Source organism: Helianthus annuus, chromosome 16, assembly GCF_002127325.2.
Source record: "Helianthus annuus cultivar XRQ/B chromosome 16, HanXRQr2.0-SUNRISE, whole genome shotgun sequence".
NCBI classification, from domain to species: domain Eukaryota; kingdom Viridiplantae; phylum Streptophyta; class Magnoliopsida; order Asterales; family Asteraceae; genus Helianthus; species Helianthus annuus.
In genome coordinates this window covers 78446002-78467366 of record NC_035448.2, presented here as the reverse complement: position 1 = coordinate 78467366, position 21365 = coordinate 78446002, and the positions used below count along the sequence as shown (strand labels likewise).

At 37.7% G+C, this 21365-nt stretch overlaps 2 protein-coding genes across 2 annotated transcripts; one reads left to right on the top strand and one right to left on the bottom strand.

Moving 5' to 3' along the window:
- Positions 1-1796: 1796 nt before the first annotated feature.
- Positions 1797-2309, bottom strand: LOC110932813. Its single transcript, XM_022176069.1, has one exon. It carries the CDS (start codon positions 2307-2309, stop codon positions 1797-1799), a length of 513 nt encoding a protein of 170 aa, XP_022031761.1.
- A 1334-nt stretch (positions 2310-3643) lies between these two features.
- On the top strand, positions 3644-5371 carry LOC110935638. The gene is made up of 2 exons (XM_035986115.1): positions 3644-3958; positions 4089-5371. Exon 2 carries the CDS (start codon positions 4256-4258, stop codon positions 5147-5149), a length of 894 nt encoding a protein of 297 aa, XP_035842008.1. The 5' UTR covers positions 3644-3958; positions 4089-4255; the 3' UTR covers positions 5150-5371.
- The last annotated feature ends 15994 nt before the right edge of the window (positions 5372-21365 follow it).

Sequence of the window (21365 nt, the reverse complement as noted above, 5' to 3'; positions counted from 1 at the left end):
GTGCTTGGATCACTTGCAACTCATCCCTTGGCACACCACCTCTCTCACACTTCACCGACCACCCACCACCATCACAACACCATCATCCACCACCATCACCCATTGTTCATCATAGAGTGTGTGAGTCGTCTCGGGATCTAAGATTGATCGTAAGAGTTCTTGACAATCAAAGTCCATGTTTGCCTAAGTCTCTTACATCATTTGGTGAAGACAAATGTCTAGTGTAATACTTTTTATTTTTAATCTTTTCACACTTTTTACTTGGTTATGTATTAATGACTTTAATAACTAGTTTCTTATGTTGAAGGTGATTCTTCCTTATCGTTTGTCCGTGGTGTCTTGGAATTATTTTACTGTCTATATAAAATAAAAGATTTTCACCATTCATATCTCCACGGTTTATATGGAGGTATGTTGGCTACCTGGTCGGGGGTTAAGGGAACGGTTTGGTAAGAGTCTTGCCATTGTTCAGTGTATAGATCCTGCAAAGGACCTGGGTCAAATTTAGTAGGACCTCCTTCAATACCCATCGGTATTGGATGGCGGGGGTCCAAACTCTTTGATCCCCTCATAAGTTAAACTACTATTAATATTTTAACCCGGATACTTAGGACTGTATCCCTGCTGACTCAGACTACTTAGCCGAGGGTAACGTCACCTTCAAAAGAGGGGCCTACCACAATATGCATTAATAACTTAATTAATTATCTTTCAATAATCCGACCCTTTAGGATTGTATCCTTGCTGACTCAAACTACTGGGTTGAGGGTAACGTCACCTTCAAAAGAGGGGCCTACTACAATAATTAAGATAATCTCTTAAAAAGTGCAAAAGTGCGGAAATAATCAAAGGTTACACTATACACGAGTCGGAGCCATGTGATTCATCTTGTCTATCTGTTTTTATTTTTATTTTATTTTTCAGCATTTTAGTTAGTTTTTATTTTTCTAGTTTAAAACCTTTTTCTAACTTTTGATTTGATTAGACGTTGAGGATAAAACGGTACTAAAAGCTCTTGTGTCCTTGGACGACCTCGGTATCTTGCCAACACTATACTACGCTCACGATGGGTGCACTTGCCCATATGTGTGTTTGGTGTTAGTAAAATATCGTGTTTTATAAATTTAAAACTTGACTAACGTGTAAAAATGGCTTAAAATATACTTAATTCCATATACACACCAACCCGCATCACTGCCTAGCTTCGAACAGACGTGTTGTTTTGTGCAACCTTCTCCTCGTTTCGCGTGTAAGGTGCTCGTTTCATGCGTTTTGTTGCGTTAGACAGTATTGGTACATTAAGTATTTTAGCGTAGCACTGAGTTTCGAGTTGCGTTGCGTTTAGAGTGATAAATCGAGTTGTGCGAGTCGCGTTGAGTTTGCGTCGCAATAGCGTTTGCGAGTAAACAATCCACATAATAAGCACACGCAAGTAAAGCATATAAGAACACACAGCGTAAGATTACTACTACTAATAACAGCGTTTGGGATTTAGCGTGTTAGTCGTGATAAGCGTAGGCGGAGGCGTGTGATAACCATACAAACACTCGGCAATTTAAATAGCATAATTCTCTGTAATACGTGTTGCGTAAGCGTTGCGAATATAAAGCGTGTAAACGTGTAGCGGTGCGGTGTGATGAAAAAGTATTTAGTATAACATAACCCTTTATTTATATCGAATCCTGGGATTCAAGTTGGTTACAAGCGAAAACAAACAGGTAACGATCCGAAATAGTCGGGTCGTTACAATATTGGCCTCGATACTCCGTGGGACAAAATCGCCAAAAGAAATGGGTTCAATCAAGGCTACCGGGTATACCTGGAAGGTGATGTTTTTCCTCATGATCTTCGTATAAAAGTGCCATGTCGTGGCTTGTCGGTCTACGTAAGAACTCCGGAGCGTATATTTTGCAAACCGTGTCGCAAAAATATTCTAGGCACTCGTGGGAAGTTCTTTCGGTCATATGCAAGTACTCGTCGTTCTCATCCGAAGTGCTACCAGTTGCGAGCTGTTTAATAGCCGATGTAACCTTTTGCAACGACGTAAAGCCCTTCCTACCTCGCGGATCGAGGGCCTCTTGAAACCACGAGTCGTTCGCTTCCACGTCGCTCACAATTTTTAGAAACAAACGTTTCGAAATACGGAACCTATGCTGAAAAATATCTTCGCTGTATTTCGGGTCTTCGAGAAAATAATCCGCCATGAGTGTCTCATGCCCCACCTTTCGGTTAGATGTGCCAGTGTCTTGAAGTTCGGCTTCTTCGATGAGATTTTGGAAAAAAAATAATGCTACTATCGTATGAATCATCGATACTATCGGGTGGAAAAAACAACGAGAGTTCATCCGCCATTTTGTTTTGGAATGATTGGGTAAATGTTTGGTATTTTTTGGTTTGGTTGGGCTATAAATTTGAATGTATTTGGGTTTGAATTATGTTGGGTATTAATTTATAGTTTAATTTAATTTTAAAAAAGAAAATATTTTTTTATTTAAACGGCTATATAGCCATTAGTCATCACCCCAACGGTCAAAATTGTCCCTTTATCGATCGGTATGAAGTCACCGAAGAACAAACCTCACCGCGCGGCAAAGAGGGTTGGCGGTGTTCCTGAGCGGCAAACCCAGTTTACCGTCCTCCTTTGCCGCCCACACCGTATACCCTTAATGATTTAATAGTATTATGTTATGTTTTCGACTGTTTGTCAATAACTATGTTTTATTTAATTGAAAATAACCATGTTTTATTTGTGTGTGTGATTATGTTTAGTATTATGTTTTTTCTAGTTATGTCTAACATTTTAAAAATTTTTGTTAAAAGCTACTGCTAATTTGACAACCACCTAAGGGGAGGAGGGGTGGTTTACTAGTGATAGTTTCTATCACTCCCACTATCCAATCAAATCATGCCATGTCATCACCCAATATTCTATCACTAGTGATAGAAATGTGGGGGGGGGGGGTGGTATCACTAGTGATGGGATTCCAATGTACAAGTATTAATGCACAATGTACAAGATACACATTCATCACCAAAGTTTTTCAACGCGTTATACATATAACTCGTTATACTCCATCACTAGTGATGGAATTAGGCGGGGCAGTGTTCCACGAGGGATACTATTGTATCACGGCCCATAACGATGCCACCCCGTGTGGCCTAAATATATCTAAAAAGATATCGCTAAGACTATCTCCAATGGGCCCTTGGAGATCATGTCCTTGGATGCCCTTAGAGATCCTTACGATTGGAGTTCATCCATCATAGCATGCCCTTAGGTGAGATGCCCTTCCACAAGGGCATGTGTTTGCCTCGGTTCATGCGATAAGGTGGGCCTAAAGTAAGAAAAAGAAAATGTTTTGCTTAAATATTGTGTGTAATGAATAGGTGATGAGGTGGAAATTAAGAAGGGTAAAGATATTTGTAAGGTTGGAGATGAAATTGAGGTTTTTAAGGATTTGTAAGAATATTATGTGGCAGATGATGTGACAGCTAAAGACGTCTAAGGGCGCATTTAGCATTGGAGATAGTCTAACGCTAACGAGCTAATAACAGAACTTTCAGTCCTCCTTACTTTTGCGAAACATACCGAAAGTAACACAACACTAGTGAATAAAATAATAAAATAAGGGACTGGCTAATTGGTATTTTGGGGTATAGTTTAACAGACTGTAATTCGTCACCTACACATACATGTTTTTGTGTCTTCGATCCATCATTTCCTCTTTAAGCTTATCTCTCTTCCTTCCTCTGTTCATCCATTCACTCATTTCATGACCATCAATTTGTAAACAAAAGCATCAAATTATCACGTTTTCATCATATCTGGGGTTCACAATTCTCGCTATACCATGGGTTCTGCTACTGATTTTCGGTGTTTAGAGCAACTTTGGGCTGGAATTATGTGAAATGAGGCAAATGCGTGTGTTTGTGAAGGGGTTATAAAGTTAGGATATGGGTAAATTGTTGCTCCTTGATTGATTGTTGTTGATGAGATTTAGGGTTTTTCGTTGTCGGAATTTCTAGTACATTGTTTAGGGTTTAATCTGCATTGTTTTGTATTAATTACGGATTTGTTTGCTTTGAAGGTGTTCCTTGGAAAAGTTGCTCTTTAATTGTCCGTTAGTTTACAAAGAAAGAAAGAGAATCAGATTCCAGAAGTTACAACGGTCTGCGATTCTGAAGCTTTTTTGCTAAAAGTCTTATTTTGGATCCCATATTGAGGATCTGATTTTATCACATTTATGCATCATCGATGGGGCTTCCATTTCGAAGTCTCACGATGCTGCTTCTTCTTCTACTGATTTGGTGGTCAACAAGTGAAGCTCAAACACTTAGGGCTCTTGATGCTATTCTCCAGGACTATGCTTATCGTGCATTTCATCGACCCAGAACTGGCCGCCCCTATGATGGGGTCCCCCCTGCAAATTTGTCCGGAATTCAGATATCCGCATTGAGGCTTCGAAGTGGTAGCTTGTTTACTCGAGGTGTTCGACAGTATAAGCAGTTCTCAATCCCAGTTGGGGTCATTGGAACTCCTTATGTGGAGAGGCTGGTTCTGGTGTATCAAAACCTTGGCAATTGGTCCACAACGTATTACCCTTTGCCTCCTGGATACATGTATCTAGCGCCTGTATTGGGTCTTCTAGCTTATGATGCGTCAAACTTATCGGCTACAAACCTGGAAGAACTCGATATTTATGCCTCTGAAGATCCCATCTCGATAGAGTTTACTCAAGTGCAACCGGTGCGTGATGCACGGTGCGTGTGGTTCGATCTAGATGGGCGTATAAACTTCACAAAGGTGGTGTCTGGCAACAAGTGTCTGACTTACGAACAAGGGCATTTCTCTATTGTAGTCGAATCCACAGCCCCATCGCCTGCACCAGTGCCGCAACCACATCAAGGCGGTGGGGGGAAGGGTTGGATTATTGGTGGGTCTGTACTCGGTGGGGTTGCATTGTTGGTGTTGTTGGCATTGCTGATCCTGTGGGTGTGGAGATTTAATAAGAGGAAGAAAGTGCATAAAATGGAGAAGGCTGCAGATGCTGGTGAAGCACTGCATATGACCGCAGTTGGGAACACGAAAGCACCAGCGGCTACAACCACTAGAACACAGCCAAGTCTGGAAACTGAATATGTTCCATGAACTTCATATTCTAAGGTTGGTTGGTTGGTTCATTCTTTGGTAAAGTTGTGGGTGTCCTGTGTGTGTGAATTATTCAATCTCACAAAAGCTGTTCATAGTTTGATGATTTGTTGTGTGCATTCTAGGTGTTTAGTCAAGAGTGATTCTATTTATGGTAATTTTTCAGTGAATAAACTTTCATTACAATATTTGAATCTTTTGTAGCAATCAGGTGTTTTTGTATATTCTTGATCTTGAAGGCCAAGTTGTAACGATTAAAAGAATTTAGACTGCTTTTGATTTGTGCATTTAGCATCAATTATTGCATTGCATTACAATCTGTACAAAATATATAAGCACAACGCGGCTAATCCAATCATGTTTTACGATTTCAATGATTATATATATTTTTTTTATAAATGAAGAGAATAAAGAATTTCTGGTTGGTGTATTAACTTAACTTGGTTTTTATGTCATTAGGTGTGATATAATAAAAAAAAAAAAAATGCATGTAGACACTCTTGTGTCCCTTTTGGCTGTCGTTATCCCTTTTTGTTCTTCCAGGTCTTGGAATGGTTTTTCCCATATTGCAACATTAAAGTATGCACTTGACACTAAAATAAGACCTTTTTTTAATTGTTGTATTAAATAAAGGCAGATTAACTTAGGTGATGGGTAAAATAATTATTTTATCATTTATACTATGTGTGAATTCAAGAACATTTTCAAGGATAGATAACAAAAATCATGGATCTAGTTGTATTTAAAAAGCGGGAGGCTATCACTTTGGTTGTTTTTACCTCCTAAAACCAAGGTTGCATTGGATGATCAATTCTTGACAGTCGAAAGCAGACAAAGTTTATTGGAAAATCGGCAAGTGTGTGAAGGGATGAATGGGTGTGAAATACAAAAGTCAAAGAAAGCAGCCAACACGTATTTGTTATTTTATTAGTACATGCCAAATGGAATCAATCATCTTTCCGCCTTCACCTGCCGACGGTATGCCAAACACATTTAATCCGCTATATCTTGTCTACTAGTAACTCACGTCTTTTTTTTTTTTTTTTTTTTTTTTTTAATATTATTTAGCTGATTGACAATTTTCCAAGAGCTTAATTTCTCCCATCCAAATATGCAGAACTAGTCCCTCATCCACAACCAAACATGTTCGTTCGTTGGTATTGCATGTATGCAGTGGTGGACCTAGGATTTTTTTCATGGTTGGCAATCAATGTTGAAAATTAAATTAATCAACAATAAATTAATATTACTTTATTAATTACCGAGTTATCAGCCAAACCAGTTTGTTCCAACTTGAGCAAACCGATTAAAGAAAGGTAGAAGGAGACTGTCCCGTTGTCGGGCGAATTTAAAGAACACGTAAATTAAAACCAACCTGGCGAGTGAGAACGAAGATCCTTGAACGAAAGCCTTGAACTGCACGGATGATTCCTGTCCTTAAAGGATTTTACGCGCTCGTATTGCTGTGAGCTGCACCGTAAACTCCCAGGATTTAATGCAGAACTGATCTGGTATTCCAACAGCAATGGAAACCAGAAAACGCAGAAGCTGGAACGAAAACACGAACACACAGGTGGGAGGAGAGTAGGCTGGGAAAATATGAGTGAATGAATGGGTAGTAGGAGCCTTTTATTTATAGGTTATGATTCACCAAAGAATGAGAAAAACGGGGAGGGATAACCATCCATAACCAATTCGAATTACTGAATACATATCCCATACGAATTCGGTTGCTGGATAGTTATCCTATACGAATTCGAATCACTATGGGATAACCCCCACTGTTTCGAATTAATCTCTATCTCCCTATCTCATTCGATCCACAAATCTGACCCACCTGACCGGACCTTAGCTCCCCGCGACGATGCGTACGTGCGAAGTGCAAAGTGCGCCTCAAACGCGCCCATTCGCGCCTCAAACGCGACCATTCGCGAGCTCGCGGCTCGGCTCAGCGCGCGTGTGGGCTTCATCCACTTCTCAACCCATTTAACACTTTGGAGGCCCATAAGGAACAATCCCTTATAAACCACTCAAAGTTCACTCCTTCCACCAATGTGGGATGGAGGAAACATACCAACTTGTATGTTTACCTCTTTAATATTTCCAACAATCCCCCACCAAGTTGGAATGTTTCCTTTCACTTTATACTAATGATGTCACTAGGTGTCACGAAGATTAAACCCAGTTTATGTTGATAAACAAGAAGAGACAGATTAGATGGTGTCCTATGGAATTAAACCATTAACCTGATAGCCCCCTTCGGTTTACCCCCACACATCACCAGCTGACTTTGCGTTCTCACTGAGCGCGAATATGGCCGTGCGCTATAAATCCTTTTCATGACCCTTTAGAAGATAAACCACTAATCTTCACTCGAGGCGGCACCACCCCTAGATCATATAGGCAAAGTTTTACATCACCCACGTTGCTTGGATGCCTCCAAAACTTTGTTAAGAGCATAAGCTCACCCTTGTTCTCGGCAACGACATACTATCATACCTCACATGGATCTATCAAATTTGATAGTACCTTCTATCGTTAAGTGACTTCGTTGTTACCCATTAAACTTGAGAAATAGGAGCACTAAGTTCAAGTTGGGTTTCCATCACTAACGACTCTATTGTGGTTTTAGACCCATGTCTCTCGCGGTATTCACAACCAAATCTCTCGTCAGAGGTTTAGTAAACGGATCTGCCAAGTTCTTACTTGTCTTGACATAGACAACCTTGATGGTACCACTTTCAAGCAGTTGTCTCACATAATTGTGCCAAAGACCTATGTGTCTCGACCTCCCATTATACACTGCATTGTATACTTTAGATAGTGTGGCCTCACTATCACAATACATGGGAATGGACGGCATTGGAACATCCCACAGACGGATGTCAGTAAGTAGATCTCTAATCCACTCTGCTTCCTTACTAGCTGCAGCTAGCGCTATGAGCTCAGCTTCCATAGTTGAGTGGGCAATACACGTCTGTTTCTTGCTCGCCCAAGAAATTGCTCCTCCTGCTAGAGTGTAAATCCACCCACTTGTAGATTTTGAATCATTGGTGCGATCAATCCAGCTTCCATCAGAATAACCTTCAAGTATTCTGGAGGAAGACGTGTATGTCAGTTCTAAGTTACTGGTCCTTTTTAGGTATCCAAGAACTCTGCCCACTGCCTTCCAGTGTTCTGTCCCTGGATTAACAGTATACTGACTCAGTTTGCTTACAGCAAAAGCAATATCAGGACGAGTGCAATGCGTTGCATACATCATACTCCCAATAGCACTCGCATACTCCAGTTGATTCACTGCTCTTCCAGAGTTCACATTAAGTTTCACACTTGGATCAAACGGAGTATTAAACTCTTTAATATTTAAGTGTTGAAACTTAGTCAGAATTTTCTCTATGTAATGAGATTGACTTAGAGAAATCTGACTTCCAGTTCTCTTCACCTTGATCCCAAGAATGCTATCAACTTCACCTAGATCTGTCATCTTAAAGTTCGAGGACAAATATTTCTTAGTTTCAGAAATACCTTCAAGGTGAGTGCTAATGATCAACATATCATCAACATAGAGACAAATCACGACTGTATAACCGGGTTCGCATTTAGTATAAATACATCTGTCAGCACTGTTGTGTCGAAACCCGAAAGCAGTCACAGTGGTGTCAAATCGCTCATGCCACTATTTAGGAGCCTGCTTCAAACCATACAGAGATTTAATAAGTCTACACACTTTGTTCTCTTGTCCAGGCATCACAAACCCTTCTGGTTGCTCCAAATAAATCTCCTCCTTTAGATACCCATTTAGAAATGCTGTCTTTACATCCATTTGATGGATGTACAGCCCTTTCAAAGCAAACACCGCTATTAGAGTTCTAATAGAACTAATTCTAGCCACAGGTGCATAAGTATCAAAATAGTCGATCCCTTCTCTCTGCCTATACCCTTTAGAAACTAATCTTGATTCATGAATCTCAGATTGGCTGTTGGTAGTTCAGAGTCCATTTGTTCTGTTGATTAAAACACAAAAAATAAAATCCTTTAAGATTGTTGAAAATTAAATTAATCAACAATAAATTAATATTACTTTATTAATTACCGAGTTATCAGCCAAACCAGTTTGTTCCAACTTAAGCAAACTGATTAAAGATGTCACACCCCAACCGATGGCGGAAACATCGGGATGAGACGTACAAACTGTTCAAAGACATCATAACACTAACTGTGACAATATAATTAAATTTCATTTATTAAAATTGCTAAGTTTCATACAAAATGTCATAAAAGGGAAATAACAAACACCAAACATAGTTTATTGTAATGTGGGTTTCTAAGCCATCCTAATCAATTCTTCAACTCTTGAATCCTCATCCTGCAGTATGCATTAAAATATAATCAACAAAACATGTTGGCGAGTATACAAGTTTGATAATAGTATAATATGTTTGAAATAGATTAACATGCTCAAATCCACATGACTATATGATTTCATATTAACAGTTATACTCGTAACGATGAAATCTATGTGTTCAAACCAAAGTTTAACGCAATTAACATAGCCTAACCCTAGAAGGGTGGTAAATGAGTAACATAGAATAAACCTAACAATACCCATAATATTATGGGAGGGGCGTTTCTCAACCTACAGCGCTGTCATTGTTAGGGGAGGCTTGCAAAGTTAATGAACACACAATCATAAATGTTTAACAGTAGCATAACGTGATTAACATGAGTCAAATAGATTCACATGAAATGTGGATTGAGGGTGCAAAAATGTTTAACATAGTGTGTTTGATATAGAAATGCATACAGCACCCAAAATGTGATAAAATAGAAAATGGGTCATGTATACTCACCTTAGGTTGCGTTGCGTTTTTCTTGGAAAGGATTAAGAATCAAGGGATTGTCCAAGAGGATGTGCACAAGAGATTTACCCTATTAATTTTGAGGATTTGTTAAATATTGGATACTTGGTGGGAATTAATAACATAACGTTAATATTTCTAGGGTGAAAATAATAAAAATAATATATCTTATTTTTATATCTTATATTTAATGGAATAAATGTCAATTTATTTTATAAATAAGTAAATATAAAAATACTGATTCGTATATAATATTTCTGATTTTACCAATATATTATAAATATTATTACTAAAATTCTGGATTATATAGATAATAATTTCTGATTAATATATATTCAAAATAAAAATTCTGATATATGTAGAATAATAATAATTCTGATTACTATAAAATAATAATTCGGATTATTTAAATAATAATTCTGTTATTTAATAATTCTGATTTTATATAATAGTTCTGAAAATCCAAAAATAAATCTGATTATTATATAAAATAATAATTCTGATTTAAATAAAATAATAAATCTGATAATAATTCTGATTAATTATAAAATAAAAATTCTGATTTTATATTTATATAAATAAATCTGATAAACGTATATTCTGATATTAATATTAATAAATTCATAAAAATTCTGATTATTAATAATAATAGTAATTATATTAATAAATCTGTTAAACATAAATAATAATAATTATTCTGAATTATTTTAATGATATTGTAGTAATAATATATTTGTTTAATATTATTAAATAAATCTGATTATTATTAATATAGATAAATAAATAAAGATTATAATAATAATATTAATAATCTAATAATAATAATAATATCAGTAAACATGATAATAATAATAATAATAATAATAATAATACTAATAATAATAATAAATAATAATAATATTAATAATAATACTAACAATAATATTAACAATAATATTAACAGTAATATTACTGTAATAATAATAATAACACAAAAAAAAGAATCGAAATCAAAGACGTATAGCCGGAAAAAGAAGGTACCGGACTTGTTGCAGGTGGCGGCAGACGGCGGTGGTCGGTGGTCCTCCGGCGGTCGACAGGGGGCGAAGGTATGAACGAAAATACGAGTCGGTTTCGGTTTGCTTCGGGGTTCGAGTGTGAAGGAAACGAACATAGAGATTTGGTCGAGTTTATATAGGGGATGCCAGCAACAGTTTCGACCTTGAAAGTTCAAAAATTCCGGTAAACAGATCAAGAGCCGGAGAAGATGAAAGGTTTTGGCGGTTTTTATTTAAATCAGCGCATTTAATTTGTGTATAAATATCATTTAATTACGATATAGAACGGATGTGGCATGCCCGGCCGAGCGGTTAGTGCGTGCGTTTGTGAAGCGAGAGACGCGAGTTCGAATCCAGGGGAGGCCGGTTCTCACCCAGGAGACCCCCCCCCCCCTTTTACTACATTTTTTTTTAAACTAACTGGGTTAGTCACTAACTGAGTTTTCTAACTCAGTTAGTGCTGTCCTTTGATAAAATTAACCTGGTTAGCTGATTTAACCAGGATTTAGCTAACCAGGTTAGTTTAACTAACCAAAATAATCAAAAATCATTAAAAATTCAGTTTAAAATATTTATTTATTTAATTTTAATTATTAGTTTACTTATTTAAAATATTAATAAAATAATATAAAAATTATTTTAACCCAATTTTGATATTTTTACCGAATTAACGTATAAATTCCCGGTTTTCGCACGGTTTAGGGTAATCTCTTGGCACTGATGAATTTGAGAGCTGAGATTAAGATGTAATTTCACTGTTTTTACGTGTTTAACATAGTTTCAACATGTTTTTAATTGTTTTGACAATACATAGTATCCAAACACAAATATGAATAAAATAATGCACTTTCATTATGATTTCAAGTCTCGAGTACAATTTGGGAATGAAACCAAATACCACAAAGGTACAAATTACAAAAATAGAAAGTACAAGTAGACTTGCCAAAAATGGAAAGATTGAAAATACGAGGTGTCACAGTCTCCCCTACTTTAGGAGATTTCGTCCTCGAAATCTTAAGAAGAAGACTGATCGAAGAGATGTGGATACTTTGCCATGATGTCACTTTTGAATTCCCAAGTAAACTCAGCACCACGCTTGCCTTCCCATCGCACTTTTACAATGCGAATTTTGCTGCGTCTGAGCTGCTTGGTACCTTGATCCACAATTTCAACTGGTCTTTCCACGAAATGAAGCGTATCGTTGATTTGCAAGTCGTCGACTGGGACATGAAGTCCTTCATCAGCTAGACATTTCTTGAGATTTGAAACGTGAAATGTCGGATGAACGTTACTCAGTTCCTGTGGTAGATCCAGCAAATACGCTACCTTGCCAACTCGTTCGAGGATTTTGAAAGGTCCAACGTAACGAGGGGCAAGTTTACCCTTTTTACCGAATCGAACAACCCCTTTCCATGGAGATACTTTAAGTAATACTTGATCCCCAACATTGAATTCCATGGGTTTGCGCCCTTTATCTGCGTAACTCTTTTGTCGATTCCTGGCCTTGAGTAAATTGTCACGGATTTGAAGAATATTGTCCATGGTTTCTTGAATAAGCTCAGGACCAGTAAATTGCTTATCACCAATTTCGTGCCAACTGATTGGTGATCGACATTTTCGCCCATATAGCGCTTCGAATGGGGCCATTTGAATGCTGGAGTGATAGCTGTTATTGTACGAGAATTCGACCAGAGGCAAATGCACATCCCAACTACCACCAAAGTCAATGACACAGGATCAAAGCATATCTTCGAGAGTTTGAATGGTACGCTCAGTCTGTCCATCTGTTTGAGGATGGAAGGCTGTACTAAGATTTAAATGAGTACCCATAGCTAATTGAAAAGTTTGCCATAGGCGAGACGTGAAACGACCCTCACGGTCTGAAATGATGTCACGAGGTATGCCATGACGACAGATGATTTCATCAGTATAGACTCGAGCAAGTTTTTCAACTTTGAAGTCTTCCCGAATAGGTAAGAAATGGGCTGACTTGGTCAAACGATCAACGATGACCCAAATACTATCATTACCAGATGAGATTCGAGGAAGTTTAGTTATAAAGTCCATTGCAATACTATCCCACTTCCAAACAGGAATTTCTGGTTGTTCGAGCAAACCAGAGGGACGCTGATGCTCTGCTTTAACCTTCGAGCATGTAAGACATTTTGAGACATACAAGGCTATATCATTCTTCATACCAGGCCACCAATAAGATGTTCGAAGATCATGATACATCTTATCAGCACCAGGATGTATTGAGTATTTAGACTTATGAGCCTCGTTCATGATAAATTCACGAAGATTGACGCGATTTGGTAAATGCGATTAAGATAATATTGAAGTCCGTCTGACTTCGTCACAAGTTGATCCATAGAGGCACCACGGATTTCGACGAGCAGACTTCCTTCGTTAGCTGACGCAAACTGTGCCTCACGAATACAATTGTGAAGGTCACTTGACACTTGAAAACAATGCATACGATAGGAATGAGCCTTACAACTCAGGGCATCAGCTACGACATTCGCCTTTCCAGGATGGTAGCGAATCTCGCAGTCATAGTCGTTAAGTAATTCCACCCAACGACGTTGACGCATATTTAGTTCTTTTTGATTGAAGATATGTTGTAGACTTTTGTGATCAGTGTATACAACACATTTCGTACCATATAGATAGTGACGCCATATTTTTAATGCAAAGACGACAGCACGAAGTTCAAGATCGTGAGTAGTGTAATTTTTCTCATTAATCTTTAATTGGCGAGAAGCGTACGCAATGACCTTGCCTCGTTGCATAAGGACGCAACCAAGACCACGATTTGATGCATCGCAATATACTACGAAGTCATCATTTCTGTCAGGTAGGGTTAAGATAGGAGCATTGCAAAGCATGTCCTTGAGGGTTTGAAAAGCTTCTTCCTGCTCGTGACTCCAAATGAAAGGTTTTTCCTTTTGGGTCAACATAGTGAGAGGAACAGCTATCTTAGAAAAATTCGAGATGAATCGACGGTAGTAACCCGCCAATCCTAGGAATGAACGAATTTCTGATGGGTTTTTAGGTGCGATCCAACTTTTGACTGCTTCAATTTTAGCAGGGTCGACATGAATACCTTTTTCGCTAACGACATGTCCAAGGAATTGGACTTCCTTGATCCAGAATTCACACTTTGAGAACTTTGCGTATAAACGTTCACTTCGCAAAAGTTCGAGTATGAGACGTAAATGACGCTCATGATCGACTCGAGATTTAGAATAAATTAGAATGTCATCAATGAAGACAATTACGAATCTATCTAGATAAGGTTTGCAAACACGATTCATCAAATCCATGAACACGGCAGGTGCGTTAGTCAGACCAAAAGGCATGACCACGAACTCGTAGTGTCCATAGCGCGTTCGAAAAGCGGTTTTTGGGATATCCTCTTTGAGGATATGAAGTTGATGATAGCCAGATCGAAGATCGATCTTGGAGAAACAACTTGCACCTTGGAGTTGATCAAAGAGGTCGTCAATGCGAGGTAGTGGATATCGATTTTTGATAGTAAGCTTGTTGAGCTCTCGATAATCGATACACATTCGAAATGAACCATCTTTCTTTTTAACGAATAGAACAGGAGCACCCCAAGGAGAGGTACTGGGTCGAATGAAACCCTTGTCAAGAAGCTCCTGGAGTTGGCTGGAAAGCTCTTGCATCTTAGATGGTGCAAGGCGATAGGGAGCTCGTGCAACAGGAGTTGCGCCAGGCACAAGGTCGATACGAAAGTCAACTGACCGAGGAGGAGGAGGACCTGGTAAATCCTCAGGGAAAACTTCTGGGAAATCACACACCACTAGAACATCGCTTACGCATTTTCCCTTGCCATTTTCTTCCACTACGTGGGCTAAAAAGGCAAAGTACTTTTTACGTAAGTATCTGTTCGCTTGGGTGCATGACATTAGCTTTAGACCATTGGAAGGTCGATCCCCATAAACATGTAGGGTATTGCCTGATGGAAGAGGCAAACGGACGTATTTTTCGAAACAGGCAATTTCAGCATGGTTCTTTCGAAGCCAATCCATGCCTACTATGATATCGAAACTACCTAACTCCATGGGTATGAGGTCAATTGAAAAGGCATGATCATTCAAAGTGAGAGTACAATTACAAAGAACAGAATCGACACGAATAGACTTGCCATTGGCAACTTCGACTGGGAATGACTTAGGTAGTTTTGAGCGTGTGCATTTTAACAATGGTTCAAATTCTACAGATACAAAACATTTATCTGCACCAGTATCAAATAAAATAGAAGCATACAAATTATTAACGAGGAACGTACCGTTCACGACCTCATTGTCGTTGCGCGCTTGCTGAGCATTGATAACAAATGCACGGCCTTGTGGTGCCTTCTGCTGTAAATCTTGCCTCACTTGAGGACACTGAGGTCGTAGGTGAGTTGGATCCCCACATTTGAAACATGCCCTGACCACATTTGCTGGCTTTGAGTTTTGGGCTGTCGTTGGGTTATTGCGACAGTATGCTGCCAAATGCCCATAACGATTGCAGGAGGTACAGTGTCTACATGGGCTCGTAGTTGGGTGATGAAAGTGGCAAGTGGTGCACTTAGGGTTTGTTCCTGTGTATTGCTTCTTTTCTGGGTTTGCTGGGTTAGGTTTTGGATTTTCAACTGGTGTAACAGCGTTGCAAACTGAGGATTGGTGAGCACGCTTCTTTCCCCTATTGTTGTGGGTGATTTGATGAGCGGGTTTTGAGGAGGATGTAGGTTTAGATGCTGCTGCGACTTGTTTATCACGAACTCGATTATTATTCAAACTTGCCGCGAGGCGGTACACATCCTCAATATTATCCAACCTAGCCGCCTCGATGGTATCACGCATCGTAGTAGGCAACCCATTAATATATTTCCGAATGGTGCATTCTGTGGTCAACACCAAATGAGGCACGATAAAACACAACTGCTTGAACCGGGTAGTGTATGCAAGGTTTTCATCCCCAACTTGTTTGAGGGTCCAGAACTCTTCTTCTAACTTCTGCTGCTCATGAGGAGGGCAGAATTCCTCCATCATAAGCTGTCTGAGCTCTTCCCAAGACAACGCGTATGCTAGCTCATTGGATCGAATGTTTCTCTCGTTAGTCCACCAGTCTAGTGCCCTGGCTTGGAAAACACCAGTGGCACTTCGCACCTTGAGTTCCTCTGGACATTCACTATTTATGAACGTGACTTCCATGCTGTCAAACCATTCCAACATAGCTGTCACTCCATCCTTCCCAGTGAAAGTTTTGGGGTTACAGGCAGTGAAGTGTTTGTAGTTGAACGAGACTGGTTTAGGCTGTACTACGTGAGAATCGCCAGAATGATTGGGAGAGCTGGAGGCTTGAATCTCAGACACTATCTTTGGCACGATTCTGGCAATCTGATTTGCCATGAATGTCAGCATTTTCTTTTTGGAGTTAGCCTTGGATTTTCTGGGAGAGTGAGAGTACTGACGAGATGACGACATCTAGAAATTCAAAACAAGGAATGGATGAGACTTTTAATCATAATGTTTTTGTTTAGGAAAAATTGATTTCATGTATGCATCACATAACACATTGTTTTTCACATAAATTGTCAAATAGTTTCACATAGAATAACATAGTAGTGCACATAGAATATCATGTATAATGAAAGCAAGATAAATTTAGTTTGTTCACGAAGGAGTAATTATTAATTGTTTTAGATTGCGATAATAACGTGATTCGTGTTCCCAAACTTGGAATGAAGATAACGCTCAAATGTAAATCACATGATAATTGAGATAACATAAAAAGAGATTTATCATAAAAATATGGATTGTCACGGAACGTAACATAAGACTATTCCAAAGTGAATCGAAATCCTTTTCGAATTAAGGAGGCGTGCTTTGGCCTAATAGACAAATACTCTCATCGAGGAGCGACTAACGATATTTGTCCTTCCAGTTACTACACGTCCTTAATCGATTGGGAACATCGAAACTTTGGCGGGATCGAAAATCAAGGAATGGGACTAGTTAACAAGATGCGAGTTTCACCTCTAACTTGATAACATCGTACCCTGATGTGGTTGGTACTCATGCAAAGATGAGGGTCCACTAGAATATGAAATGGAAACTCCCATCAAGGTTTGGATGTCACTCCTAACTTGAGGGTAGATTTCGTGCAAAAAGCAAATTTAAGCTGAATGAAAATCCTCACCAAATATGGGAATCACCCCTGTTTTGATGAATCATTTCGATTGTGTTACATGAGTGCCTTCACAGCTTCCATGTGTGTATTGTGTTAGCCTTAGGAAAGGCTTGTATATTAGAAGTCCAAAAGAATAGAGGGAAGCAAGGAAGAGAGAAGGGAATATTATCTTAAACAGCAAATAAATGAGAAAGCTCCTAAACTATAGACTAGGTAAAAGCATTCCTACTTTTCCTAATTCCCTATAGTTATGGCTCTGATACCAATATGTCACACCCCAACCGATGGCGGAAACATCGGGATGAGACGTACAAACTGTTCAAAGACATCATAACACTAACTGTGACAATATAATTAAATTTCATTTATTAAAATTGCTAAGTTTCATACAAAATGTCATAAAAGGGAAATAACAAACACCAAACATAGTTTATTGTAATGTGGGTTTCTAAGCCATCCTAATCAATTCTTCAACTCTTGAATCCTCATCCTGCAGTATGCATTAAAATATAATCAACAAAACATGTTGGCGAGTATACAAGTTTGATAATAGTATAATATGTTTGAAATAGATTAACATGCTCAAATCCACATGACTATATGATTGCATATTAACAGTTATACTCGTAACGATGAAATCTATGTGTTCAAACCAAAGTTTAACGCAATTAACATAGCCTAACCCTAGAAGGGTGGTAAATGAGTAACATAGAATAAACCTAACAATACCCATAATACTATGGGAGGGGCGTTTCTCAACCTATAGCGCTGCCATTGTTAGGGGAGGCTTGCAAAGTTAATGAACACACAGTCATAAATGTTTAACAGTAGCATAACGTGATTAACATGAGTCAAATAGATTCACATGAAATGTGGATTGAGGGTGCAAAAATGTTTAACATAGTGTGTTTGATATAGAAATGCATACAGCACCCAAAATGTGATAAAATAGAAAATGGGTCATGTATACTCACCTTAGGTTGCGTTGCGTTTTTCTTGGAAAGGATTAAGAATCAAGGGATTGTCCAAGAGGATGTGCACAAGAGATTTACCCTATTAATTTTGAGGATTTGTTAAATATTGGATACTTGGTGGGAATTAATAACATAACGTTAATATTTCTAGGGTGAAAATAATAAAAATAATATATCTTATTTTTATATCTTATATTTAATGGAATAAATGTCAATTTATTTTATAAATAAGTAAATATAAAAATACTGATTCGTATATAATATTTCTGATTTTACCAATATATTATAAATATTATTACTAAAATTCTGGATTATATAGATAATAATTTCTGATTAATATATACTCAAAATAAAAATTCTGATATATGTAGAATAATAATAATTCTGATTACTATAAAATAATAATTCGGATTATTTAAATAATAATTCTGCTATTTAATAATTCTGATTTTATATAATAATTCTGAAAATCCAAAAATAAATCTGATTATTATATAAAATAATAATTCTGCTTTAAATAAAATAATAAATCTGATAATAATTCTGATTAATTATAAAATAAAAATTCTGATTTTATATTTATATAAATAAATCTGATAAACGTATATTCTGATATTAATATTAATAAATTCATAAAAATTCTGATTATTATAGTAATTATATTAATAAATCTGTTAAACATAAATAATAATAATTATTCTGAATTATTTTAATGATATTGTAGTAATAATATATTTGTTTAATATTATTAAATAAATCTGATTATTATTAATATAGATAAATAAATAAAGATTATAATAATAATATTAATAATCTAATAATAATAATAATAATAATATCAGTAAACATGATAATAATAATAATAATAATAATAATACTAATAATAATAATAAATAATAATAATATTAATAATAATACTAACAATAATATTAACAATAATATTAACAGTAATATTACTGTAATAATAATAATAACACAAAAAAAAAAGAATCGAAATCAAAGACGTATAGCCGGAAAAAGAAGGTACCGGACTTGTTGCAGGTGGCGGCAGACGGCGGTGGTCGGTGGTCCTCCGGCGGTCGACAGGGGGCGAAGGTATGAACGAAAATACGAGTCGGTTTCGTTGTTACCCATTAAACTTGAGAAATAGGAGCACTAAGTTCAAGTTGGGTTTCCATCACTAACGACTCTATTGTGGTTTTAGACCCATGTCTCTCGCGGTATTCACAACCAAATCTCTCGTAAGAGGTTTAGTAAACGGATCTGCCAAGTTCTTACTTGTCTTCACATAGACAACCTTGATGGTACCACTTTCAAGCAGTTGTCTCACATAATTGTGCCAAAGACCTATGTGTCTCGACCTCCCATTATACACTGCATTGTATACTTTAGATAGTGTGGCCTCACTATCACAATACATGGGAATGGACGGCATTGGAACATCCCACAGACGGATGTCAGTAAGTAGATCTCTAATCCACTCTGCTTCCTTACTAGCTGCAGCTAGCGCTATGAGCTCAGCTTCCATAGTTGAGTGGGCAATACACGTCTGTTTCTTGCTCGCCCAAGAAATTGCTCCTCCTGCTAGAGTGTAAATCCACCCACTTGTAGATTTTGAATCATTGGTACGATCAATCCAGCTTCCATCAGAATAACCTTCAAGTATTCTGGAGGAAGACGTGTATGTCAGTTCTAAGTTACTGGTCCTTTTTAGGTATCCAAGAACTCTGCCCACTGCCTTCCAGTGTTCTGTCCCTGGATTAACAGTATACTGACTCAGTTTGCTTACAGCAAAAGCAATATCAGGACGAGTGCAATGCGTTGCATACATCATACTCCCAATAGCACTCGCATACTCCAGTTGAGCCACTGCTCTTCTAGAGTTCACATTAAGTTTCACACTTGGATCAAACGGAGTATTAAACTCTTTAATATTTAAGTGTTAAAACTTAGTCAGAATTTTCTCTATGTAATGAGATTGACTTAGAGAAATCTGACTTCCAGTTCTCTTCACCTTGATCCCAAGAATGGTACCAACTTCACCTAGATCTGTCATCTTAAAGTTCGAGGACAAATATTTCTTAGTTTCAGAAATACCTTCAAGGTGAGTGCTAATGATCAACATATCATCAACATAGAGACAAATCACGACTGTATAACCGGGTTCGCATTTAGTATAAATACATCTGTCAGCACTGTTGTATCGAAACCCGAAAGCAGTCACAGTGGTGTCAAATCGCTCATGCCACTGTTTAGGAGCCTGCTTCAAACCATACAGAGATTTAATAAGTCTACACACTTTGTTCTCTTGTCCAGGCATCACAAACCCTTCTGGTTGCTCCAAATAAATCTCCTCCTTTAGATACCCATTTAGAAATGCTGTCTTTACATCCATTTGATGGATGTACAGCCCTTTCAAAGCAGACACCGCTATTAGAGTTCTAATAGAACTAATTCTAGCCACAGGTGCATAGGTATCAAAATAGTCGATCCCTTCTCTCTGCCTATACCCTTTAGAAACTAATCTTGATTCATGAATCTCAGATTGGCTGTTGGTAGTTCAGAGTCCATTTGTTCTGTTGATTAAAACACAAAAAATAAAATCCTTTAAGATTGTTGAAAATTAAATTAATCAACAAGAAATTAATATTACTTTATTAATTACCGAGTTATCAGCCAAACCAGTTTGTTCCAACTTAAGCAAACTGATTAAAGAAAGGTAGAAGGAGACTGTCCCGTTGTCGGACGAATTTAAAGAACACGTAAATTAAAACCAACCTGGCGAGTGAGAACGAAGATCCTTGAACGAAAGCCTTGAGCTGCACGGATGATTCCTGTCCTTAAAGGATTTTACGCGCTCGTATTGCTGTGAGCTGCAGCGTAAACTCCCAGGATTTAATGCAGAACTGATCTGGTATTCCAACAACAATTGAAACCAGAAAACCCAGAAGCTGGAACGAAAACACGAACACACAGGTGGGAGGAGAGTAGGCTGCGAAAATATGAGTGAATGAATGGGTAGTAGGAGCCTTTTATTTATAGGTTATGATTCACCAAAGAATGAGAAAACGGGGAGGGATAACCATTCATAACCAATTCGAATTACTGAATACATATCCCATACGAATTCGGTTGCTGGATA

Coding starts and splice junctions, on each gene's coding strand:
- LOC110932813 (XM_022176069.1), bottom strand. CDS start 2,309: ATGATTCATACGATAGTAGCATTATTTTTTTTCCAAAATCTCATCGAA.
- LOC110935638 (XM_035986115.1), top strand. CDS start 4,256: ATGGGGCTTCCATTTCGAAGTCTCACGATGCTGCTTCTTCTTCTACTG.